Raw genomic sequence first — 26,831 nt, 5'->3', positions numbered from 1 at the left:
TGAATGACAAATTATGAAGAAAAACAGAAACATATCTGAGGCTTTTGTTTTAGTTTAACTTTATTCTCCATGTATAATTGTAAAGTCACATTTTTGCATATTCAGCTGCTGTGCACTCACAGAAAGCAGTTGGAATTAATGAATTAGAAACATTTCAGTTGAACACTTTGTCTACATAATTTTACCCACAGTATAATTGGAACTTCCTAGGAAATTATTAAGAAATGACAGCACATAACCAAGATCATACTCATATTAATGACCTAAAATTAAATACCACAAATATTATTGAAGTCTTTGTTTATTTATATGACGGAGAGCAACAAAAAAGAGTACCTGAGATTATGTGGCTTACTGTATCTACAGTCATACATCGCACAGTGCTGAAATAAACCTATACAGTAAACAACTTTTGGTAGTAAATAATACTGTTAAAATAATCTAAAGATTGTGAAAAATATCGTCATAAATGTGTAAAACAAAATAGGTAGGAACAAAACTATTGAACATGTGAATTAAAATGACAAAACCCTTGTGGAGTATAAATATTCAGTGCTACATATAACACGATAACAATGTTGATAAAAACACTACAATGCAGTAATTCACTTCTGTCAGAGTGTTGAATCCACAGGTCATGGAGGTTAATCTGTTTTTCCATTTCAAACTTTGGTATACAGTAACAGTGGCTTATGAAGTCCTTGATTGTATTGAAGATTATTAGAGGCGGCAGTGCATGTGTGTGCGTACAAGTATGTGTTCACATGAATGTGAGCAGTCCAAAGAATCATGTGGGTTTGCCATGGATGATCTTGGGACACTTTTCTGGCTGTATGCAGTAGTTGTTGTGTAGAACCAGGCCAGCAGGACACTGGCAGCCTGGGACACAGGGCTTAAAGCAGTGGCTCTCTATCACCCCCAGTGGTACGTCAACGTTAAAGCAGGTTACGGAACACGGGGGTCCGCACTCATCAAACACAAAGCCCCTCTCCACTGGACAGCCCACAGCTGTGGAGGACAGTGACAGAAAAAAAACAATGAGAGACACTGTGACGGCTTCAAGGGTGACCAGTGGGAACAAGTAGGTGTCAACAATAAGAAAAAAAACGACCTCATTTTCATTTGAGGCTAAATTGTTATGCATGGTTTGCTCCCACTACTATAACGCGTCTCTGAGCAGTTTACAACGGGAGAAAGTGGACTTTCTAGCATGAGTAACAAAGTGTGCTTTACAGGTATAATATGGTCATTTTCCATATGTGGTTCTATCGTTTCACAATCAGCGTATAAAGGTATAAACGATAACGTTATATAATAAAAATGTGAAAGGGGAGCACATCTTAGTTTTCAAAGTCAAGGAAGATAAAATACTATCATTCCACTTGTTGGCTATTGGCTCACATCACAATAAACATAAGCTGAGACAATGAACATGTTGAATGATAATATGTTATCTTCCTTGACTTTGAACACTGGGATGTGCAAGCCTTTCACATTTTTGTGAATTATGTTCACTGAATTTTAGGTTCAGCACTCCACCATGAATCCCATTGTTGAAGTGCAACCCTCTTTACTAAAATAAATATGATATATTTCTGACAAAAAATAAGCAATAATTAGAGTGCATGCCATATAACTGCATTGTCCCGAGTTAAATTCCGGCCTTGAGACCTTTATTGCAAGTCCAACCCCTACGTTTACGTCAAAAACGCCACAAATAAAATATTTTGAAAAATAAATGCACATTGCAACGCGTCATATTTCACAGTTGAGAAGAATACCCCCAATTCTGTAAGTGGTGATCCAAAATAATGATGATTCATAACCGAAATCTCAATTTACTGCTCACTATAAATGTACTTATGGATTCATGCTGATAGTAAGAAGCTGATTAAGAAAATATGTCATCAGGACCTTTCAGTGTGTGTTTTACTCACCACACAGCGATGGGCTCCTCCACTGCAGGACGACTCCGGCCTCTCTGCACTGACTGGCATAGGCCTCCAGTGTGTCACACAGACACTCGTCAGTATTGGCTCCGCAGGCACAGAGGTCGTACACACAGGCTCCGTACCATGGTTCAGGAGGTACCACACGATGGCAGGGCTTAAAGACAGCAGACTTCAGGACCTTACATCGAGCGTTAGCCCCCTTCTTGGCCTGGTAGCCTGCGTCTTTACAGGGGTCGACATCCTCACCGGGGCGACAGGATGAGAGGGACCGGCTTCCATTTGTGACCTTAAAATGACAAGCAGTTGTGCGTGCAGGTAAAAGACTTGTTTTTGGATGACAATTTCACTTTTATTCAAGGTCTATTTCTTCTATGTATTTATTTTACCCTCCAGCTGTTGCCAAAGTCAGACTCTGATAGGCTGAGTCGTCCACTGGGCATTCGGAGGTCATCCTGGTAGTAGTTGTTGAAGTTTCCACAGAGGCCACACGTGTGGCCCTTATAAGAGCCTGGCACACTCACTTCCAGATGTGAGCGCCCACTCCACAGTACCTAAAGATCAGTGTGCGTATAAGTGTGTGACAAAATTGGGAGCGTTCGAGCAGTTTTTTAAGGACAATGAGAGACAAATGTCTGTACCTTCAGCCCGATGTTAGTGTTCAGTAAGATGGTGTTGCTTTGTCGTTCTACATAGATGTACGGTTCTCTGAGGAACGGCAGAGTCACAACCTCACTATCCACCTGAAGAGTACAAAAATAGCTGAGTGTATGCATAACACAAACATCACTGTACAAAAATCATTTGCAGTATTTGTACACACAAACCTTCACAACCCAGTCCTGGAGTAGCTGCACTGTGACGTCACCTATAAACACAGTCACCTCTTTAGTCCAGGACACTCCTTTACGCCCACGATCATCATTAGTGGCATGAATACTGCACAAACAAGGAGGAGTAATTGAGCAGGGCATACAGAGCATTAACATTTTAAGAAATGCATTTTGAAGAACCGCTTCTTTAATGAAAGGTCACATGTTATTTGTTGTTTTCTTTTATTCGCATTTTCTTAACGTCATGAAGGACTTGAATTCAAAAGTTGTGGCTTCCTGTTCTAAATGTATACATTCAAGTCTTTTCTACAGCAAGTTATAAAAGCAAAACATCTAGAAAAGTTCAAATATTTCCAAACTGACACACACATCCAATACATTCTGCTGCTGACAGTAGCTCCAAAGCTTCTTGGCTTGTGGCCTTTTTGTGGCCCCTAAAAAGTTGTTTTTAAAATCCAAAATATTCTCTCTAACATTAAATATACAACAATCAACGTTAAATTTCCATTATTGTATATTTATTAAAGGTTTTACACTCAAAAGCTCTGCTGTGGGGGTTTGGTTTTATCCAATGTGATCAAGAGCGGCCTTGCAACATAAGCAAACAACTCCTCAGCTGCCAATCAAATGATTCAAATATTGGATCTATAAACTGAAAGTATAAATCCTGAGTGGTGCATGTAACTATGTGACATCAACTTTTTTTCAACTCCTTTAAAGCAGTGAGAAGAGCTCTGAAATGTATCATGTGAAAAAACCAAATCTGTTCAAACTTTGGCAGAAAAAAATATTCAGGTCATATAAAGGTCAGCTTTGGGTAAGACCCCATCCCTCATTAAAAAGATGACCTTCAAATAATTTAATTAGAATTTTTTTGTACAGGACTGACAAATAGATAAGTAGTAGACAAAAACATATATTACCATTATTACCATGGTGGTGCACTCACCTGAAGTCTCCACCCTCACAGTCCTGTGTCAGGATGTATGTGCACGCTCCCTGGAAGTGCAGCATGCGGCCATCGAAGGTGCGATAATGAGGGTCGCCAAAGGCAATGCAGGTGGCTGGACGAGGAAGGCAATGAGGACAACACAAACCTGGGACAATCGCTGGCATCTCATCCTGAGAGCAAACACACACACACACACACACACACGCACACACACACACACACACACACACACACACACACACACACACACACTCAGCTGAAGGTTCAGAACAGTGAGGCATCATGGGAACATTTCAGACTGTGTGTGTGTGTGTGTGTGTGTGTGTGTGTGTGTGTGTGTGTGTGTGTGTGTGTGTGTGTGTGTGTGTGTGTGTGTGTGTGTGTGTGTGTGTGTGTGTGTGTGTGTGTGTTTTACTGACTGTTGCGCAGGTGAGGGGAGGGCAGCGTTCACTGTGACAGTGTACTTCTCCGGACACACACGTACAGCTGGTGCACTCATCCACCTCCCACTGTTCGTTAGAGTGATACACTGTTCCCTGGTGTAAACACGACGCCCCTGAGTCTAAACCACACACACACACACACACACACACACACACACACACACACACACACACACACACACACACACAAACATTAAACTTGTTAGGCAAAACACTAAATATGTGCACGTACTCTGTATTGGCTGGCTTTGATACCTTGACATTCATAGCAGCATTTCCCTGGAATCTTCACTTGTTTCTGGCCATTCAGACAAACTGCAGGTAAACACTCTTCAATGCTGCACTCAATATAGCCCAACTAAGGATGAATGACAGAAAAAACAGATTACTTGAGAATAGATGGTCTGAATAGAGACAAGACATCAGCAATATTGGGTCCAGTGGTGGAAAGTAATTATTTGCATTTAATTAATAATTTACTGTAATTTTGAGGTACTTTGAGGTAGAATGAGTATTTCTATTTTTTAAATGTACACTTTTCTGGTGATGAGTTGCAGTGTTTTGTTCACGATACGCTGACAACCAATGAGCTTGAATGCTGCTTTAGATCTTTTGGCCAGATCCAACTGTCTTCTTTTAAATCACTCCTCAATAAAAACTATCATGTAGTTTTGTTTATTATAACTTTACTTGATAAGACTCACATTACAGGTACATGTAACGCAGTCGTCATCGCTGTCTGTCCAGCTGCTGCCGTTGGCCACGCGTCTGTTCTGGCCCTCAATCACACAATCTGTGTGACATACAGGAGAACCATCACAATAATGGATATTTTGTTAATGCCATTAAGACTTACTTACATATTTAAAAGAAACAACAAACAGACAAAGTAAACAGGGGAGTAAGGTGGTGTTATCTCACCTCTACACACAGGGCAGCACGAGTCCGGAGAATTGAACTGTTCATTAAAAGGGCAAGTGAGTAGGAGGCAGTTCTGGTGTAAGCAGGTCCATGTCAGGTCCTAAATCACAGACAATGTATCACTGTTCTGCACAGAATCACATAGTATGTTGACTGTAGTTTGATAATTACCAACAACTTAGATTTCAAGATGCCGAATTGTCAAACTACTCAAGACTTTCTATAATTTTTAAAACAATGAAATGGCAAAAATATTTAAATTTAAATGTATTTATGATATTCTAATTTGATTAATTTCTAAAATGTTGGCTGTTATACCTGTTTCAATTACAGGCTATAACAAGCTGTGTCAGTGTCATTCTCTTCCTTAGCTGCAGATTGAGTCACAGATCGCTTAATGCACCTTATTCCTGACATACTGTGCTCATAACAGAGCGCAAGCAAAGTGTCGTCGCTGCGGTACCTTGCAATGGCAGGTAAAACAAGGGTCATCTGTCGCAGAGATCTCGTTGCCAATCAGTGCAGCGGTGCAGTTACTGAGAGGCTCTAAACATACACACAAATGTACCAGAGTTCAGTGAGGGTGCAGAGATAATACACAGTGAATAACAAAAGGTGGTTTAGTACTGACGTGCACAGACAGGACAGCAGGAGTCTGGTCCAGAGAACAAGATGTTGCTCTTAGGACAGTCAACCAGACTGGGACACTGCTTTCGGTAACACCTCAGGTGTTGCTCTCCATCCGGCATCACCTGGGACACACACACAGGTTGGATTACTAATATTATTTTCAACGCTTGTAACCTCTGGATCTTGCATATCTATTTTTATTACTACTGCTTTTATCTCTATTATCAAGTAGAGCAGAAACAATAAGTTGATTTATGTATAAATTGATTGACAGAACAATCATCAGAGGCAATTGTGACCATGTATTAATCATTTAAGTCATTTATTTTACAAAAATGGTAACTATTATGTTATTCCAGCTTCTCCAATGTGAGGATTTGCTGCTTTTCAGTTTTATTTAATTGGAAAGGGGAAATATTTGGGTTTCAAAACATTGGGCGCTGGGAACTTGTGCTAGCTCTTTTCACTATTTTCTGATTATTTATCAACTAAAAGATTAACCAATTCATCGAAAATATATATATATACGTAATCAGGTTTCCAATTGTGGTCAGGTGTGTATGTATCGTACCTCACAAGTGCAGATCTGACAGGGGTCATCGGCTGGATGGAAACTGTCACCAGGACCATACACTCTGCCCTCAAACACACAGTCTACTCAAAAAAACAATCATATAAGATTATCATGCACCAAAACAAAAGCAAATCCGACGATGGAACATGAAACTGTTGTTCCTTAATCCTCAATTGCTTACCAGCACACACAGGGCAGCACTCCCCGGGCACGCTAATGAAGTTGATGCAGGGAGATAGACAGCGTACTTCAGAGCAGGTGGTCACCCCGTCTACACACATGCACGTCATACAAGGAGTGGAGTCTGCGAACCAGCTGCTGCCCTCAGAGCGCTCCTCTCCTCCATACACACAACCTGAGAAGCAAAATTAAATCACTGGTAAAAACTATTTCATTCCGTGATTATCATTGCCAGCAATCTATTTACCTCTACAGTGAGGACAGCAGGCTCCTGGATCAGTCGTCTGATGCATACAAGGCAGCTTGGGACACTCAGGAGACGCACACTGCACCTCACCTGCCTGCAAGACTCACATAGATTAGCAATTACACGAGGAAAGTGCAAATATGGAGAAAAAAGACAGAGATGGGGGAGTCAAACCTGACAAGTGCAGGTGGAGCAGCGGTTTGAATTCAGGGTCCATGTCTGCCCGTTATTGAACTCCAGTCCATCAAGCGTGCACACTGGGGCATAAGGTAAAAAGAGACTTCTCAATTAAATGTTTTTTTATAGAGATATGTTATTTTTTGTGCACAGGTGTGTGCACGTGTAATTTATGTGATTATGTGCTGTAAAAGATAAATTCAAACTTATTTCTAAACATAAAAGACTAAAAGGTAAAACGTCACCCCACACATTCAATCAGTTAGTGGATTATAAAACTGTATAATTTCATTGTAAAAGTACAGATTTATTTTTTAACTTTGAAAGTATCATACATGGAAGATGGGCTAATGCAACTTAGCTGTAAAATAAAGAGCACAAAAGACAGCCCCAATAATGTGTCCATCTCATGTTCAAAAATTGTGAATCCCAAAATCCTAAATATTGTTTTATTGCAGAGATTGGGTTCATTTAGAATAAATATTTAGGCCACAAATTTACAGGAATCAAAGTACCTGTGCACTCAGGGCAGCACTGTCCTGGCTTGGTAACAGGTCGTACACAGGGTGTTGGCGGGCAGGTCAGGGGCACACAGGTGACGGTGCCTCTGACACAAGTGCAGCGCTGGCAGAGGTTGGAGGAGGGTGTGAAGGTGTGACTGTGAGAGTGGACGACACCCTCATACAGACAGGAATCACAGAGGGGGCAGCAAGTATCTGAAGGGACCGGGTGGGAGCACCGGACAGGACAAGGTCTCTTCTGACAGTTAACCACCTCATTCTGATCAGAGGATGAAGGGACAAGTTGGAAAGACAGAAAAGAGGAAGGTTGACAATCCGAGACTATTTGAATTTGGATCAAATGCATTGACAGATCATTTATTTACAAATAATAATTTATAATAATTTTCAGACTGACCAGACAGGAGCATGACGAGCAGGGATCAGAGGGGGAAGTGAAGGAGGAGCCAGACTGATACTCTTTCCCCCGATGAAGACAAATCCCTGTGCAGACAGGGCAGCACTCGCCAGGAGGGGTCACTGGACGCCCACAGGCAACACTTGGACAAGACGCATGCGTACACACCACACCGCCATTCTACACACAGAAACACACATTGAGGTTGACAATATTTCCTTTACATGTTCAGTTATTGTCGTTACATACAATTGAAGATAATGGATGTGGTGGATAGGTTTATTCATGCTCCTTGTGCAGAAAATAAAAGTGCTCTTCATAGGGTCAGGGTGATGGGGTTAATTACTTCCCTTAATAACTTAATAGTTTGTAGCTCACTGGCACACAGACACACACACAGACACACACAGACACACACACAGACACACACACACACACACACACATACACACACACACACACACACACACACACACACTCTCCACTGGTTTTTGAGGATTAGGTTTATAAACAAAAAATCCACAGTAGATATACATGTAAATGTGTGTGTTGGTAGTACCAGACAGGAGCAGAGCTGGCAGCGGTCAGTAGGGTGTGGGAATCGTTCTCCGTTGGAACAGCCTCGTCCATTAAAGTTACATCCATCACACACTCCACATGCACAGCCATCCAGAGCTGGGTGGGGGCATGACACGGCAGGGCATCTCCTCTGTGCACACACAACTTCACCTCTCTATCGAAAAAAAAAAAAAAAAGATAAGATGTACAGTAGCTGTCAAAGTGCAAACTAAATGCAACCCGTCTCCCTCTCACTGAGCATGTGCAGTCCTGGCATCCTCCTTCTCCTCCTGGGAGGATTTGTCCGTCAACATAAGTCACACCTTGGAATTGACAACCTACACACAGAGTGAAGCATCTATTATTTACTTAGTCTACATAACGGAACTGTGATATGTTGTAAGCTGGTTACCGTCACAGACAGGGCAGCCACATGGGTTGGTGAGCGGATATGTACAGCGGGCTGCTGGACACGACTTCTTCGTACATCGCACTGAACCGCTCTGTAAGAGAATAAGCATGATGAGTTATCTACGGAGATTAACCAGCAATGTGTACGTGAATGTGTGTGTGTGTTGAAGCTACCTGGCAAGTACATTCAGAGCAGAGGTTTCCTGGGTCAGGGATTGACTGCCCATTTGCGAGGACTGCGCTATTATAGAAACAGCCTATCATATAAAAAAAGTGTCATTGTCATTTTGTAATCCTAGGAATGAGGATTAAAATCAATGATATTTAAGGAATACTTCATCCCCAAAATGAATATTTGTATATCAATTACTCACAAAATGTTACTTTGAATTATTTAAGAAAACTTTGTTTTTCTTGCATGCCTCAACGGTGAACAAAGAATCCAAATTGGCGAAATGTCTTGATGAATTAAAGTAAATGGGGGGCCATATTTAAAGACAGCAAAACTACATCAAAACATTTGTTTACAAAATACTTGTGTGGTATAATCCAAATCCCATTTATCTAGTCGTATACTCACTACTTCCAAAACACATGCATTTTTGCTAAAACAGGCGGGCGTGCTACTCGTACGGACTCACATGGCTATTATTTTATTATACAAGTGTTAATAGTAAGATTTTAGCCAACAGTAAAGTAGTGAGCATACAACTGGATGATGAGACTTGGAATGTACTGCACAAGCTGTGTGACGGTTTGTAAACGGATGTTTTGATATAGTTTTGCTGTTACTTTCTAATTCTTTCTCGGATTTGGATTCTTCGTTCACCGTGGCGGCATGAATGAAAAAAGGTTTTCTTGAAGAATTTAAGATAACATGGGTGGAGTAATTGATTTACAAATGGTAATTTTGGGCATGAAGTATCTCTTTAAACAAGGAATGTGCGCCATGTTGGATTTTGACTTTACATACGTTCACATTCTCCACAGCATTGTCCAGGTGGTTTGAACGGGTGGCTGCACTCTCCATAACAGGGCGTCTTGGTGCAGATGACGTCGCCTCCGTAACAGTAACATACGCCACAGGGGTCTTTGTCATCAGCAAACTCAGTGCCATCAGGGTATTCTTTCCCAAGAAACATGCAGTCTGAAAGTAGAACAACTGGAGATTAGGATATTTTTGAGACAACCTTGGGAAAATTTAATTTTCAATGAAAACTTTTGACAGAAACGTCTATGGATCTATTTCAGTAACCAGGACATTAATGCTGTTAGCTTTTTCCATCACTCACTATCACAGGACATGCAGCATTGTTTCTGGACTGGGTGGTTACAGTTGGACGGTGGACAACGCTTCCTCTCACACCGGACAGAGCCCTCACGGCAAGCACACAGTGCACATGGGTCTGATGGGTCATCCCACGTCTCCCCATTAGCTCGCTCTCGAGCCTCATATAGGCAGCCTGCAAGCGAAATGAGACATATTGAAAACAGTTGAAAAAACGTTTCTTATGTGACTCAACAACTGCGTTGAACTTGCTGAGGCTTTTGGTTGCAACTGATGAAATGAAGTGTGTGATCCAAATATACAAACTGAATATCTTGGCAGGACTCAAGAAAGTGTACCTTCGCAGGTCCGGCAGCACTGCTGTGTGATGGGGTGAGAACATGGAGCAAAGGCGCAGGTCTTGCGCTGACAGTGAACCGTCCCATTGGCGCAGGAACATGATCGACAGTTGTCAGTCGGGTGGTAGAAACGCTCAGTGTGTCTGTAGGGTTGTTGTTCATACACACAGTCCGATGGAGGAGCTGAGGGAATATCAGTGAAAAATAATCACTGTATGCTTCGTCTATACAACTTTATAATCTATGTTGTGTTTGACCATCACAAGGCAAGAAATAAAACCAACAGCAGATGATCTCACAAATTAGCATTAAGCCAACCGCAGAAGGGGAACGCAGCCAATGAAATTAGGAGGTATATACCAGTGCCTAAGTCGGAGATCACTCGAAGCCAGACAACTACCGTGGCATAAGTTTGACTTGTGTCATTGCAAAAATGTACAACCGCATGATACTGAACCGGATACGGAGCGCCATCGACCCCACCTGAGAGAGAACCAAAACGGTTTCCGAGAGAAGAGGACCACTGTGACCCAGATCTTGGCCTTGAGGAGAATCATCGAGGAGGTTAAGAAGAACAACCTGACAGCGGTACTGTGCTTCATCGATTTCAAAAAGGCATTTGACTCGATACACAGAGGCGTGATGATGAAGATACTCAAGGCCTATGGTGTCCCTTCCAATTTACTCCGGGCCATAGGGACCATGTATAAGGGTACAAGAGGAAAGGTGGTAACCCCAGATGGCAACAGTGAAGAGTTTGACATCCTGGCTGGGGTGTTGCAAGGGGACACCCTTGCCCCCTTCCTCTTCATCATAGTCCTAGACTATGCGCTCAGGAAGGCCATCAGTGGACGGGAGCTAGAACTCGGCCTCACAATAACACCTAGGAGGTCGAGACGACACCCCGCTCTAGTCCTAACGGACCTGGACTATGCGGATGACATCAGTCTGCTCTCTGACCGCGTAGAGCAAGCACAGGAACTCCTGTGCAGAGTGGAGACAGGAGTGCGCCAAGGTTGGCCTTCAGCTAAATGCCAAGAAAACTGAGTTCATAACATATAACATCCCCCCGGACCATCCACCTCTAAAAACAACAGGAGGCACTGCTCTAAAGGAAGTCAATGATTTCAAATATCTGGGCTCGTGGGTCAACTCGTCCGAGCAAGACCTTAAAGTGAGGAAGGCGCTTGCATGGAGGGCCCTGAATGGCATGACCTGTGTGTGGAACTCCAACCTCCACCGATAAATGAAACTCAGCTTCTTCCATGCAACAGTGGAGTCTGTTCTCCTGTATGGCAGTGAATGCTGGACCCTGAAGCCCACCCTGCAGAAATCCCTAGATGGGTGCTACACGAGAATGCTGCGTGTGGTACTTGGCATCAACAAGGCTGAGCATGTCACCAACACGCACTTGTATGGGGGGGCGCTAAGGGGGGGCGAGAAAACAGCGGTCAGGAGAATGAGGTTGGCAGGTCACTGCTAGAGACACCAAGAGCTGTCTGCCAGCAAACTTGTGCTGTGGGAGCCAACACACGGGCACCGATCACGAGGGCGTCCCGCAATAACATACGAGGATGTACTCAGGAAAGATGCGGGAGCAGAAAATACTGGCGAGCTAGCCAGATGCATGGAGGATCGGGATGACTGGAAGCACCGATGGAGGGCCCGTCTGATGACGACCTAGTAGTATATTATTTGTCTGAAAGGAAAACATTCAAACTATAATTATATAATTATAACTAGCAAATGATTTGAAACAGATGCTTTATGGATTTTTATAATGCACTCCGTTCAGCTTTTGAGGGTGTAAACAGGAAATAAAATGTTGCCATAGAATCAGTTAATTATTTGTATAACCTGTTAATTTTCGAAAACTTTTTTTCAAGGGACTTGTCCGTGTCCCCTCATGTAATATCTTTACCTCATGTCTTTCCCACCACGCTCCTCCTGCTTTCATTTATCACCCTTCTGAATTTTTATCTTGCACATCCTTACCAGGACACTGGGGGCAGCACTCTCCAGGCAGCACATTTGGGTTGGAACATGGCAGCAGTGGACACCTCTTCATCAGACACTGGATGTTCCCATTCTACAACAAACACAACATAGTTTGAAATAAAGCCTGCTTCAAGAAGACCACAGGCAGGGTTAGTCATGCTGTGATGTTCATTATTCTTACTATGCAGCTGCATGTCCTGCATTTGTCAGTAGGATGTGGAAACTCCTGTCCATTTGGATACTCTTTCCCAGCATAGCTGCAGCCTAATGTAGAGGAATGTTGTGTACATTTTGATTTGTTAACTTTATTTGTATTTCTCACAGAAATTCTATATTTCCTCACCATTGCAGTTGTTCTGACAGCATCTTCCAGACAGAGGCGCGTTACAATGAGGATGAGGGCATTGTGATTGGTGGCAGTCAATCTGGCCGCTCACACACTTACACTCCTCACACACACTCACAGGGTTAGGGAAAGCTTCTCCATCCACAAATATGCGGTTTTCAAAGGAGCAGTCTGGTAAAAAAATGCAAACACATAGACTGTATTGTGAGCTGACTGACAATAAACTAAAAGAACATTCAAACACTATGTGCTACTTGAGTCATGATATCTATTTCTGAGTTTGAGCACCTGGACATTTAGGGCAGCACTCTCCAGGCGGTGTGTATGAGTTGGAGCAGTTGAGTGGGGGACAAGGTCTTCTCTCACACTCTACACTACCATGCTGAGGAGAAGGGAAGGCTGTGTCAGCAGGTTTGAAGGTGAACAAAACTGTGTAGTGTGTGTGTTTGTTTCATTTATTTTTTACATATTTTACTTTATTTAAACAGGTTTGTCACATTGAGATCAGAAATCTCTTTCAGAAGGAAGACCTCGCCAAGAATAGCAGCAACTCAGAGTTTCAACAATTAAAAGTACATACGGTAGATTTGAGTAACAATAAAAATGATCAGATGAAACATCTGCACACAGACATCCTGGACTCCTGGAGATTTCTTCATAGCTTTAAACTTGTTACAATGGTTTGAAGTTTAAGATCAGTCTGTAAATTATTCCATGCAGTAGGAGTAGAAAATCTAAATGCTTTCTTTCCCAATATTGTTCTGACTTTGGGAACAACAAAACTCAAAAAGTCTTGCGAACGGAGATGTAATTTCCATAATAACAATTTAAAAGAGAAGGTAAGTAGGTAGGGATTTAACCTAGAATTGAAAATAAGAAAACATAGCAGTGCTTGAGGCAGCATGTACAAAAAGCAGGCCAATTCACTTTCGAGTATAAAACACTATCGTGAGTAAAAGCCCCATAATACACGCTAACCAGTATGTGAAGACAGTGAGCAGAGGCTTTCATGTACAACACATCAGCGTAATCAATGGCAGGTAAAATGTGAATGTAGACGTACTCACCTGACATGTGCAGATGTGGCAGGGGTGGTCAGGGGTCGTAAACCTCTGGTCGTTGCTGTAGATACGATGGTTATAGGTGCAGCTTTCACACACTGCACAACAGGAGCCTAGTAAAAGGAAAGAGACAGTTTACTGAGGTTACACAGTCACCTGCATACAAACAAAGTTCAGACACACACTCTTACCAGTGACCTTGCTGGGATGCAGGCACTCCGTGGCGGGGCAGTGTGTGTGTGTACACCTTGTCTCTCCGTTCACACAGGTGCAGCTGGAGCAGGGACCCTCAGGGTGCCAGTTGGAGCCTTCCTCATATTCCACTCCCTCCAACACACACACTATGATGAGAAAAGAGGAGTTGGCATATATAGAGCGGAAATGACTAGTCGATAAATCGATTAGTCGATTGACGGAAGATCAGGCGGCAACTATTTTGATAATAATTTAATTTCTATTCATTTTTCAAGTAAACATCACAAACATTTGCTTCTCAAAAGGGAAGATTTGAAGCTTTTCTTTGTCATGCATGATAGTTCATCTTGGAATGAAACAAGACAAACAAGACATTATCTAGGGCTGTTGAAAATTACAGCAGTTTTCACAATTATTATTATAATTCTTATTACATATGAAATGATTAATCGATTATTTGAGAAATTAATTACCAGTTTAATCAATAATGGAAATTGTCGTTAGTTTCGGCCCTAACATATTAATTAAAGAGCTCCATCTTTGTGTTTGTGTGTGAGTGTGTGTGTGAGTGTGTGTGTGTGTGTGTGTGTGTGTGTGTGTGTGTGTGTGTGTGTGTGTGTGTGTTTGTGAGTGCATTATTACCTTTGCAGATAGGACAGCAGAGATGTGGGTCTACATTGGGGTTGGAGCACTGGACAGGAGGGCACTTCTCTTCACGGCAAATGACATTCCCACCCTATAATAGATACACACTATGAAAACATTGTGACTACAGTTTGTTTAAGTTTAAAAGAGCATACCGACCCATAACAGTCATTAGCTGCTGTGAAAACTATAGAATCATACTCTGCACTAACATCCAAAGAAAGGGAAACATTTTTTTTCAGACACGAGACAAAGATATCTCTTTCTTTGTGAATGAAGAAAATACGCACTTCCTAATTAAACTGATTTGAATTGAACATGTTTTGGACAAAAATCCTCAAAGTTTCACCCCCTTCTTATTGCATATACCGCACAGACTTGCCTTACACCTGCACTGCAGACAGGGTCCACTTCCAGCAGGGATGAACACTTTTCCATCAGCATACACCCTCCTGTCATACTCACATTCTGCGGGGAACAAATACAAACTCTCGTTATGTTTGCTTGAGTTTGAACAGTAAAAGTCAAATTGGAAGCAGCATGCAATAGGCAAAACAAACTTGACAAAGACATGAGGAAATTCTGACCATCGCATGTGGGACAACACTCTCCTTTGCGCTTAGCTGGATGACTGCAGTGTGGTGTGGGACATGATGAATCCATACGCTCACAAGACACTTCACCTGCCTTAACAGGTAGACACAAGAGCAAGGATTAAATGTGTTGTACTGATAGAGCATCTTAACATTCAGTGGCTGTCAGATACAAAGTTTTAAATATATCTCAATATTAGCTGGCTGATATTAGCTTTTTGCAGATATCTAAGCTAAGCAATAGACTTTGACAGGTTTTCTTTGAACTCCTGGGTCATGAAACCTTGCAAACACATCACGAAACTTTGCTAGACTGAACTCACAGAGCAGCGACAGTGGAGGCAGGAGTCTCTCCTGGAGGGGAACTTCTGTCCATCCACATAAACCTTGGACTCATATTCACACTGCTCACACCTACAGGTCACATACACGCAACAAAAACATTAAAAACTTTTAGAAATGTTTCAGCTGTCTTGAAAATAGGAGATGAATAAAGTGGATTAATGTAGGCTTGAAATTGGTATGGAAAAGATTAGGTAGGTTGGTTACCGGGGACAACAGTCTCCAGCACGATGCACAGGGTTTCGACAAGACAAGGCAGGACAGGGAAGAGGGGAACAAGCCACATTTCCATTCTGGAGGAGAAAAATACAATGAACATAAACTTGATCCCCCCAAAAAAGAAAAAGATATGATAATATGATGCTAAATGACATACCACACATGTGCACGCTTGACACCGGTCTCCAGTGGGGATCACAGCTCCGTTAGGGAAGTCCTGATTGTTCACACCACAGCCTACAAGACACACACAAACACACAACTGTGTCTCTGCAGTTCACCGAACCTACATTAACGCTGCTACAGTGAAGTGAAGACACCCACCTTGACAAACTGGACAGCAGGTATTGGGTGGAGGAGCAGCTGGATTTTTACACGGGGTGTTACACCCCTCCGTCTCACAGCGAACATGACCCTCCTGGTGAGAGGAGAGAACCATATCAACACAGATCAAGGTGATAGGAAAGACGGGAGGTTAAATTGTCAGTCAGTATCAGACCCACCAAACAGTAGCAGACATCACAGGGATTCTCTACCGGCCTCCACTTGGCCCCGTGATCATACTGGACACCAGAATGGATACAGCCTGCAAGTACATTTTTACATCAGATTGCTTTACTGTCATGGTGTTACTGGCAAGTGGTTACATGTTAATTCAACACCCAGAACACATAGGAAAGAAAAATGTCTTTCTCTGGGGGTCCAAGATTTTCACTACTTTCATGTAAATCACTCAAATTGCAAATCAACCTGTCAGCTTGGATTTATAACACCCCTCAACCCTGGAAGCACCTTTGCACCTGCTGCTGTCTGGGAGATTTTTAACGGTCACTATTAAACTCAAAACACATTGTATTCATTTAAAGTATGAGTAATAATAATTGTATGTTGCCACACTTCTTCTTTCTAACTGACTATTCATTGATTGCTTTAGTATTTGTTAAGATCTTGATCTCCCATTTTTGGTAATATTTTCTTAAAACCTCTGTGAGACATTTGGACATATTTATTTTGGAACAACCCGTAAACTTTGACAACAGTTCAGTGTGATGAATTCCATAAGGGTTATTGGTTTATATGAAGAACAAAATATTTTCTTTTGGGAACATTATATATTTAGAGGGGTGTCAAATGAAGACTTTTTTTTACATAAAAGTGTGAGAAGACCTATTAAGAAGGGACAACCAAATATGACCCTTGATGTGTCCTTACCTCTGCACCGCTGGCAGCAGTGTCCTTGTACGGTCTCCTTGTGAGTGCAGTCTAGTGAAGGGCAGGGTTGAGGAATGCATTCCTTGTTACCCCCCTGTTGGCAATGAAGGGACACAAAGGTGAGAGAAAATGATGAACAGGGTGATTGTCCAGGTTCGATAAATATGTTTGTGTATGTCAAAATAAAGATACTCACCTTACACGTACATGTCTGACAGTCATCTATAGTGTAGGACACATTATGAACTGTACCATCCAGCTCACACCCTGAAGATGAGACAGAAGTTTATTCAGATTTTTGAGCTTGTGTGTTTGCATATCCCAAGTGATAAGTGGGAGTGAAAACTGATAGGTTAAGTAAGAAAAGAGAAATGTGGAAGTTTGAGCATTACAGGTGGTCCCCCTTTGTCTATCAAGGGCAAATTTTCCTACTCTCGGGCACTGAGGAACATCTGGCTCTGCTCTTTCTCCATAATGACAGAACAGCATGTTTCTGATGTAATATACATGTACTTGTCTCACACACACACACACACTATCTTTTATGGGCCGCAACCATAACCACAAGTGCCTGCAGACTTTGAGCTGTTGAAGACTACCACCGGCAAGTCTCTTAACACTGGAAGAGATTTACTGTCGGAGAAACAGATCACAACTTCCCCCATTCTGTGGCTGTTTAAGTTATTTTGATGAGCAATAATAACGTTGTTAACAGTATAGCACATACCGAACACTGAAGAGCAACTTCGCTCAAATTCATCAAAGACTTTCAGGGAGCTCATCAAATATTATTATCGCTTAGCTTGGACATTTCAGCAGATAATTATTTTAATGACAAGTCTCCAAAGGACAGAAACAATGTGTTTGTGTGTTAGAGAGGGCAATAATCACAGAGTGTGAGAGAGGCTGCCTACTGTGCCAGCAGCCAGCAGGCATTTCCTCTAGCAAGCCAAGCATGCATGAGATCAAAGTTTGTGTGTGTGGAAGTGTGAGTCTGCGAGTGTGTATCAACTGGGTGATGGAGTTGGCTTGGAGTCTTCTGGCCTACATGCAGAAACAATTAAGGGGAAGATAGATGAAAAGACGGAGACAGTGACAGAGAGAGTAGTCAAGGGGGATGAGAGAGAGGTCAGTGGACTGTTTGGGCACATGTGTGTTACATTGATGGTGAAAATGTGAACCATAATCAGGACAAAGTCCTCTGTGGGAGTGGACTAAGGGAGATAGAGAGAGAGACATAGAGAGACAGAGAATCCTTAAGGACAGTACAACATTAAAGTCTCAAATGTTTGTTTCACTCCATTATCACAGGCGGTTGTACAAAGTTACCTCAAATGCACCAACCAGGAAGTTGATCACAACTGTAATACCATACAACGACAAGGTACTTACAGCATGCTTTGGAGAATGGAAGTAATATAAAAATACCTGTTTTTTACTGTCTTATAGTGGTATCTACAGTAGCTCAGTATGTGGTGTAGGTCAGTGTGTGTGGTCGGAGACTTTGTTACTGAAAAGTTGTTAACGTTTTTTAACGCATTCATTGTAGTCAGAAATTTCAGAAACAATTTGAAAGCTTCCAAACGTGACCAAAAAGAAGGAAAGAAAAGCCCACACTATCCAAAGCTGTCCATGGCTAGATACCACTAGAGGTAAGTAAGAATATGTAGATGTATGTATAATGTAGACCCTACGGAGTTAATGTCAGAATGTGAACTTGAAATGAGGTACAAATATTTCAAAGCATATTTTGCTTTTTTAACATTGAAGTCCTTGTCCTATAATATTCCAGTATCAGTCCTTTCACCGGACCTCCGCATCATGAGGTACTTTCTTCGAGCTCACAGAGACGATGTAGATACCGACTGAAGGTCCAATCCAAACTCTTCTCACTGCTGTGAAAAGCACTTTAGTCCTCTATTTTTCTGGAAAAGGATCCCGTGTTTACCAGCCGTGGCATATTACGGGGTTTTCAGTAGCTGGATCCTGCCTCTCTGTGAAGCAGGAACCACAATTGTGCATATGGCAGACAGCCCCTGGGTACACATGGCAACGAGCCTGATGGCAGAGGTCAGGGCAGCTGAGAGGCGCAAAGCTAAGTGGACAGCTGCTGAACCAGTGGAGCTTGAAACAAAACCTACAGACAGTGTTTCAAGGGAAAAAGGATCACAACATTGGTTGGAATTCTAAAAAACTCTTTAACTTACTTACAATTGAACTTACTATTCATGATATGACTATAGTTTCGTAAAGCCAGCTCGTACATCTCAAGTTCTGTTTCACCATAACATTTTTGTTTCAAAAACCTCCTCTGAGATTTGTCCGGATTAAAAGTCATCCAGTCCTGGCTGGCCCAGTGCTGGGGCAGGGAGGTGATTGGACTGCAGGCACAGGTGATGTAGTTTAAAGTTTGGTGACTGGATGACTAGAGGTTTGTCTTTTTGATCCATTCTGATGTTTATCTTGCCACTGTGCCCACAGCTTGTCCATGAAGGCCATGTGTGAAAGGTATAAAGGGTCGTAAGCAGCCAGAGATGTAGCCATGTGATCCCCTACCCAAAGCCTAAATAAGCCAGAAAAGGTTTGCAGAGACTGGGAGAACACTTGTTGCCTGGTTTACAGTTCTCTGAAGGGTCACAGCATCTGGCAGCCACACCTAAAGAGATCAATGGAAATCAGTTAGACAAACCTGGTACCAGTAATACAGCTCAAAACACTGCAATGTATAGAGAGTACAGTAAGATGGGCTGTCGAATGAATGAAAACTGTTTTACAAACCGAGGAGTTGAAACTCCTGTCTGAGACAAAGGGACCATTAGAAACGGGAAGTCAAGCCCTGTAAAGGGTGATGTGGGACGCAGCCGGAGCCGGGCTTTCATCGAGCTAGAGTCCACTGTCCACTCAAAATATTGAAGTTCCAGTTTGCATGATGACATCAGTTGCAGCTCACTATACTAATCACAGGAAGTAGCGGTGCCAGGGGAGCAAGAAGGCGTGATCACCAGCCAGAGGAACTCAGCTCTCAGTAGTGCAAAGCCCTTCCACACAGCTAAGTCCACATGCAAACAAACACACACACACACAGACACAAATAAACCCGAAATAATCATACAAAGGTATACTTTGAATTTTAAAAAGGTAGGGAATAAAAACATTTAGATTTACAGTCTTACCTTGCCTGGCATTTCCTGATAGCCCGTTGGTACAACCTCCTCTCTCTCAGTGTGAGGTCTCTGATCTCTTTACAGAACAATTCAGTCTGGGAGAGAAGCTCATAACTTGTGCTTCTTCAACTTGATCCTTCACAAAAGGATTGGCACTGTGTTAGAGTGAGGAGATCACAGGTATAAGTGAAATCCCGGTCCTCGCAGCAGTCACTTTTAAGGTTTCCTTTAAAATCGTATAGCTCAGTAAGGTTGAAGTCTATGTTGCTGTACCAAATTTCATCCTCCAAATTATCTTGGCTGTATCCCCAGTTAGTCCTGGTCACAGAGGAGATGTTGTAGTCCATATTGAGTGTAATTCTTGTGGTCAGTGTGAAGACCCTGCCTTGGTTTACAGAGGCAGTATGCTGTTGTTGCTGCTGTTTCCATTGCAGTAGAAGAAGTCCCAAGAGGCCAAAGGTAGGATTAAATGCCCACTGGCGTAGAAATGGCCGAATCCCTGGTTGTTCTCTGGTTTGGGTACCCAACATGCCTAGAGGTGGGGAGGGGGGACACAGGGCCTCTTACCCAGCCTTGAACCCCACTGCAAAGCCCAGAACTGACAAAGAACAAAAGTGAAGCAAAGCACTGCTATTGGGCTCAACCAATGCAGCAGGCCAAGCAATGTTCTATAGCTAAACCATAAACACATAACAGAATATCACAAGAGTTAATTTAAAATAATTATTTGACATTGTTTACTTTCTTGACAAGAGTTAGATGAGAAAGTTGATACCACTCTCACATCTGACCGTTAAACCAGGGGACATTACACTATGAGATTGATATTGAATAACTACAGAGACAACTGAGATAACTCCAGTGACACAACACTTAACATAAGGGGGTTTCAAACCTCCATTTTCATTTGTGATTGTGACCCACCACAACCATTTCAAAAGTTATGGAGACCTGTTGGGTAACATACATACAACAAGAACATTTTCAAAACAAAAAAAAAAAAAACGCGGACGATAGACGAAACTGGGAAAAGCACAAATAGGATACATGCTCAAAAAAGGCACAGCAGGGCTTTGAGCTAAATTAACGTAGGCCTAATAAGGTCAGCATGCTAACATGCTCACAATGACAATGTTGGAAAAGCCTGGAACTGATATATTTTCACATCATGGACAGAAATGTTTGACACCAACATGGAAATGTTTCTGTTTTATAAGCTACTCTATTCCTGGCACACAAATACCTGTCTCAGGTGTCTCTGACACACTGGTCCCTTGGTGTTGGGGGGACAGGAGCAGTGAAACCCAGCGGGGTCAGAGGTCAAGACGGAACATACACTTCCATTTTGACAGGGGTTAGACAAACAAGGGTCTCGGAGAGGGATGGCCATCTGCAAGCTAGCTACTTAACACCAGTGGAATGTGTGTTAGTGTAAGGTTTTTGTATGTGTGTGACAAAGATAAACATAGTGAGCAAAAGAGCGAAGTAACTAGAACTTGCAAAAGCTGAGTAAGTTTTACCTTTGATGATAGCTTGGCATGTGACCTTTCCAGATGTGCACGTACACACAGTGTTGAGGTCAATCTGCCAGCGCTGGCCATCATCCACTTCACGCCCCTCCCACACACATCGCTGCCTCACACACTCACATCCCTCAAGGTACTGTACGCGTAACTGTAGGTTTGCATTCTGTATAAAAACAACAACGCCATGTCATGTCACTTAATATCACTTGACAGTCTTTCATGGAAAGTCAATCTGAGTGCAATACATACCTCAGTTTTGACCATGTCCAGCATACGATCCAGCTCCTCCAGCCTCTTCTCCAGCTTCTTCAGCCTGTCATCTTTCTGTCCCTGAGAAACAGACTTCACCCCTTGAGGAGATCCTGGGGGCCCCAGTACCACACCTCTCTGCAGCTGGTCACTCTGGACATCCTTGGGATAATGGTTGGTTTGGTCCATTGGCCTGCGGCTTGTTTGAGGTGTATTGGGGGATGCATCCTGCTGGAATATTCGACTGCTGTCAGTCCGAGAATCTGAGCTATGGGCGTCTGCGTACTGGAAGGGAGGAAGCGCATCTGGAAAGAAAAGGAGGCAGTTTGGTGGAAGAAGAGATTCCTGAATAATTCTTAAATTAATAAAAAAAACAAATTCGGGGCCTAAACAAACATCCTGGAAAATTGCTGTGTTTGGGGGACTATCTGCCTGAAGGGCAATAGATATAATCTATTATGTGCAACAACATAACAGGGAGTATCTCACTGTTTAGGATTCTAGGCAGAGTTGCAAAAATACGTTATTTAATAGTTTATATAACTGTTTATGACAGGAGAACTCTTCCCAGACAATAACTGTCCCATGTCTCCCAGTACAAGAGTACTCCAAATATAATAAATAATCAGGGTCAGTAATAAAGAGAAAGCATGGAGCAAAAGGAAATGAGAAAGGAATGACACTGCAGCCTCTGGCAAAAATTCTGCAGCATCTACTCTTCAGCATACTGTAAAAAACAAACTGATGTATAGAGCAAGCGTGCCTACACAGAACTAGTATTAAAAAAAAGACATCTATCCCAGCCCTCCAGTGAGCTTTAGAATGTTTAATATGAAAGGGTCTCTTGGTATTTTTGGCTCTCCAAGGACATTAATCCTCGCCCTGTGATAATATTTTCTTTCATTTGACCTTCCAAACAAAGAAAATGATTTACACTCAGTTTTGATATAAATAATCTTTCTTTACCTGTAACATTGTCACAGATCCATGGTCGCCTTAGATATGCTTTAATCGAAATCTCAGCCGTCTTCAAATATCCCTGCATTCATAAAGAAACACAGAAATTCTCACATGATTAAATAGAGACATAACATATGGGATGTAACTGGAAGTTATGTTGAATTATTGCATACATTTTGGACAAACAGTGACATAGTTCCAAAGGCAGTTATGTTGCTGTGTTTTTGATAATTTGATATTTTTTAAGTAGCTTTAATTATGTCCTAAAATAGTGTTTTCAGGATTACAAGGTTTATATAGCATGATATATTTGTCAAATATTGTAGTTGAATAACTGCTAAGAGAAAAACATCACAAAATACTGTAGGCCTAAATAATAAGTAAACGAGTAAAGGTGATGCCTCATGTTGTCAGTACTGTATGTGAGTACATGTATGCACTACTCACATTAAACTTGCTGTCTTTCTTTCCTGGTGTGCTAGCAAGAGTGACAACAGCATCTTGAGGCAGTTCCAGGTTGATTCTCTCTTCACTTTTTATCGGTAGAACCACAGCTTCTTGACAGTCTACAAAAAATGCTAGTCTATCAGTCTCCAGGCTCACAGCCAACTGTACCCACTCCTCCCTGGAGAAGGGGTTTCTCCTGGGGAACTGAAAGCTGGCAAGGCCCTGAGCTCCTCCTTCAACCCGGTATTCCAAACGCAGTGTATTATTGAGGGTGGAGGAGATGATTTGGAGAACAGGTGAGGATGCAGAGGAGAGAGAGAAAAGAGTGGCACTGGAGCCAGACACCTGATGCCCCACCAAATGCACCCCCATGCTACCCTTAAGGTTGGAGTACAAGAAGTTGGAATATTCCCGTGGAAGAGTCAGGTACGGTGCTCTGGGACGTATTTTGTAAACCACACTGCTGGGACTCTGCACCCTGGCGACACCGCTTATGTGGTGGGACATATTTAGGGCTTGCCAGAAGGTCGATCACTAGGACAGAGATAAAACAGACTTGTGACAACACACATCATACACACACTGCATGAGGTCATGCTCCGTCTAAAGGATTATGACACGGTTTCTGGGTTGTGATGAGTTTGAGTCTGTGTTAGAGGGAATCAGAATGAAACCATTCATCCGCCGGTCACACATGTCTGCCTAACTGACCTCAAACACAACAGCAACAGACCAGCATGCTACAGTCAGTTTGATCTGTATGCCTCTCAGTTAATGCAATAGGACGTCTGACTCTTTAAGATTAAACTGAAAGTTACATTTGTTTTGGTTTATGGGATGAATTTACATTGCTCCCCAGTGGTGGAAGGAAGCTAAGTACATGTAGCCTACACAAGTTAAATACAATTAATACTGAGTACTTGTATTTGAGTATTACTATGGCTATATTTGCATTGCAAATAAAGATTTAGTATACAAACATATGATCAGATAATATAATTTGATGCATAGTCATAGACTTAACTACCCAACGTTATGTAAAGTAGTTGAGATGACCTCCACCACAACAGCAGTAATACAATGATGCTTGCACATAAGTAATCAGTAATAATAATAAAAATTCAATACTGTAATATATGATCATATGTAACTGTTCTGCGAAATGAGCACCGACAGCCTACATTTGACACTTCACTGCTGCTGGAAAGCACTTTTACTTAAGTATTCTTTAGTATTGCTAGTTTTACCGAAGTAAAATATCTGTTGCTCACAAGTAAGTATAATCTCCCTATCAAATCAAAAGCAAAATAAACAAAACCATAAAAATGTAAACTACTGAGAACATTTATGTAAACTCACCATTGTCGGGATTTGGACTGGGGTTCCCCTGCACAGACAGCGCAAAGACCCAGAGCAAATGTACCTCCAGCAGCATGAGCGTCCTCAGTTTGCCGCTCTCCATTCGCCAGACGAAAATAAATGCGAAGCCTGGATTGAAATCCAAACAATTTATGCAAAAGGCATGTTATTCATCGTCTTTTTAGCCTTAATGTGATGACATAAACCTTGGACTGCACGCTCAAGAGTTCCCTGTTTGCTCCGCGAGCAGACGTTTTTCAAAGAGCGCGCAGGGGAAACATGAAACATCTGGATGCAGGCAGGGCGTCACTATTCCCCCCTGGGGCAATATCTACAGCACACTTTCACTCCATGATCACAAAGACGAAAAGTTTGATGATTATTAGTATCTTTGTTCAAGATGCTCGTTATTGCCAACGAGAGAGAGAGAGACAGGGAAAATGTATGCATGTTCAGGTGTGCAGTGCGCGTGAGGTCACCGGCTCTTCTCTGTCTTGTTCAGTTTACAGTCCCAGAAGAATAGCTGTGGGCGAAGTCTTTTCTTCCCCTGTTTTCTCTCATTTGTCAGGCCAAAGAAAAAAAAAAAAAAATCTCTCCACCCATCACTACTCAGCGGTGTTGATTCCCAAAGACCTCCGCTTTGGTAATCAGCTAAAACCTGGTCTGGAGACTGGAGAGGAGCCATGCTGCATGCAAAAAAGTGTGTGTGTATGTATGTATGTATGTATGTATGTATGTATGTATGTATGTATGTATGTATGTATGTATGTATGTATGTATGTATGTGTGTGTGTGTGTGTGTGTGTGTGTGTGTGTAGAGAGAGAGAGAGAGAGAGAGAGAGAGAGAGAGAGAGAGAGAGAGAGAGAGAGAGAGAGGGTGGGGGTAAACACAAGTAGTCAAGTTTCACTGCTTTGGAAACGGTCCCGTGTGCATCCCACTCGGCTCAAGAACCTTTCCCCTTTTTTGGGAGTTTTTTTGAGTGCACCGTCCCAGGCAATATAGCTCTGAGATTACAAAGACACTGTTGCACAGAATGACAGACATATGAAGTATTTGTTGTGTAATGATAGGACACCCAGGTGTTTCATAATGGCTGCTGCAGACTAGAGAGTCCCTCATCACGATTATATCTGTTAAAGGAGATCCAGGCTTGAAGGAGGCTCATATTTGAACATGTGATTTTAACTAAGGTCTTCCCACCATCTGTCCACATACCAATCCAAACATAATCTGTGACTCATGCCAGTTAGTCTGTAATAATCACAATTAAAACGTTTTCCCACTGGACAGGCTCTCTTCCTCCTTTTGAGTTTTCAACATAAACTCTTTCCTTCCGGATGGCATGGCACTAACAGGCCGAGACAGCTGATTCAAGACAGTGATAAAGAATCAGACACTTGAAGAATGCAGCACTTTTGTGTTAAGGGATTTGTTTTTTAATGTAGAATCAAGCATCAAATGTTCACAATTTAATAATGCCTCTCTTAAGAACAACATGTTGCTCTTGCACCTACTTTGTAACCAGCGGGCTTCCTCCTGTGTGGAAGAAGTAGATTAGTGTTACACCCAGACTACGTTGGGTCGATTTACAGGAGAAATTGAGCAACTTAGAAGAAGACAAAGAAGTCTACAGGCATGCAGTCTGTGAGGCTGTAGGCACATTGTTGCTTTGAGGTGTCAGAGGATTCATGCCACAAATGTTGATGCAAAATGTCATCATTAATCTATTTAATTGTTTTTGAGATGTCTGGACCAAAGTGCCTGATGGTCAAGCATTGCCTTTAAAGAATCTTTAGAGTCTCAGTATACTGCATACTGAATTTATGAGGTTTTGTAATATTAATGCAACACTTATTATTGCAGTGTTTGAGTACTTAATGAATTATTTTGTCTCGTCTTGTCTTTTGTTTGGTCATGGAAACTTTGCTTTGCTCATTAAATCTTTACATATTCACACACATAATTACACACAATGGACGCATGTGGCATGTCTTCCTTCAGTAGAATCAACAGTCCTCGACAAAGGTTCAGCTCAGTTTTCAGGATTGCCATTTCAGGTTACACACATTCCAGAAAAACAGATGTCCAGATACAG

General features: G+C 42.1%; 1 protein-coding gene across 1 annotated transcript; it reads right to left on the bottom strand.

Annotated features, from left to right (window-relative positions):
* Positions 1-42: 42 nt before the first annotated feature.
* Positions 43-24,838, bottom strand: kcp (kielin cysteine rich BMP regulator). Its single transcript, XM_029434041.1, is given in 47 exon segments — positions 43-1,008; positions 1,938-2,238; positions 2,339-2,503; positions 2,591-2,692; positions 2,777-2,888; positions 3,732-3,904; positions 4,154-4,296; positions 4,433-4,535; positions 4,882-4,970; positions 5,099-5,198; positions 5,562-5,644; positions 5,730-5,850; positions 6,300-6,382; positions 6,484-6,657; positions 6,730-6,823; positions 6,904-6,986; positions 7,422-7,686; positions 7,825-8,004; positions 8,384-8,557; positions 8,638-8,720; positions 8,795-8,885; positions 8,968-9,050; positions 9,767-9,940; positions 10,086-10,256; positions 10,420-10,602; positions 12,415-12,508; positions 12,599-12,681; positions 12,761-12,934; positions 13,052-13,145; positions 13,831-13,937; positions 14,016-14,165; positions 14,662-14,755; positions 15,047-15,132; positions 15,252-15,351; positions 15,581-15,671; positions 15,807-15,892; positions 15,976-16,055; positions 16,143-16,236; positions 16,322-16,404; positions 17,031-17,124; positions 17,227-17,297; positions 21,715-21,883; positions 21,970-22,274; positions 22,936-23,008; positions 23,377-23,892; positions 23,894-23,910; positions 24,736-24,838. Coding segments are annotated over 47 exon segments (6,315 nt in total). The 3' UTR covers positions 43-787.
* Positions 24,839-26,831: the final 1,993 nt, after the last annotated feature.

The sequence above is a fragment of the Cottoperca gobio genome, chromosome 6, assembly GCF_900634415.1.
Source record: "Cottoperca gobio chromosome 6, fCotGob3.1, whole genome shotgun sequence".
NCBI lineage: Eukaryota > Metazoa > Chordata > Actinopteri > Perciformes > Bovichtidae > Cottoperca > Cottoperca gobio.
The sequence above is the reverse complement of the archived record's forward strand: the minus strand, read 5'-3'. Positions and strand labels throughout refer to the sequence as shown.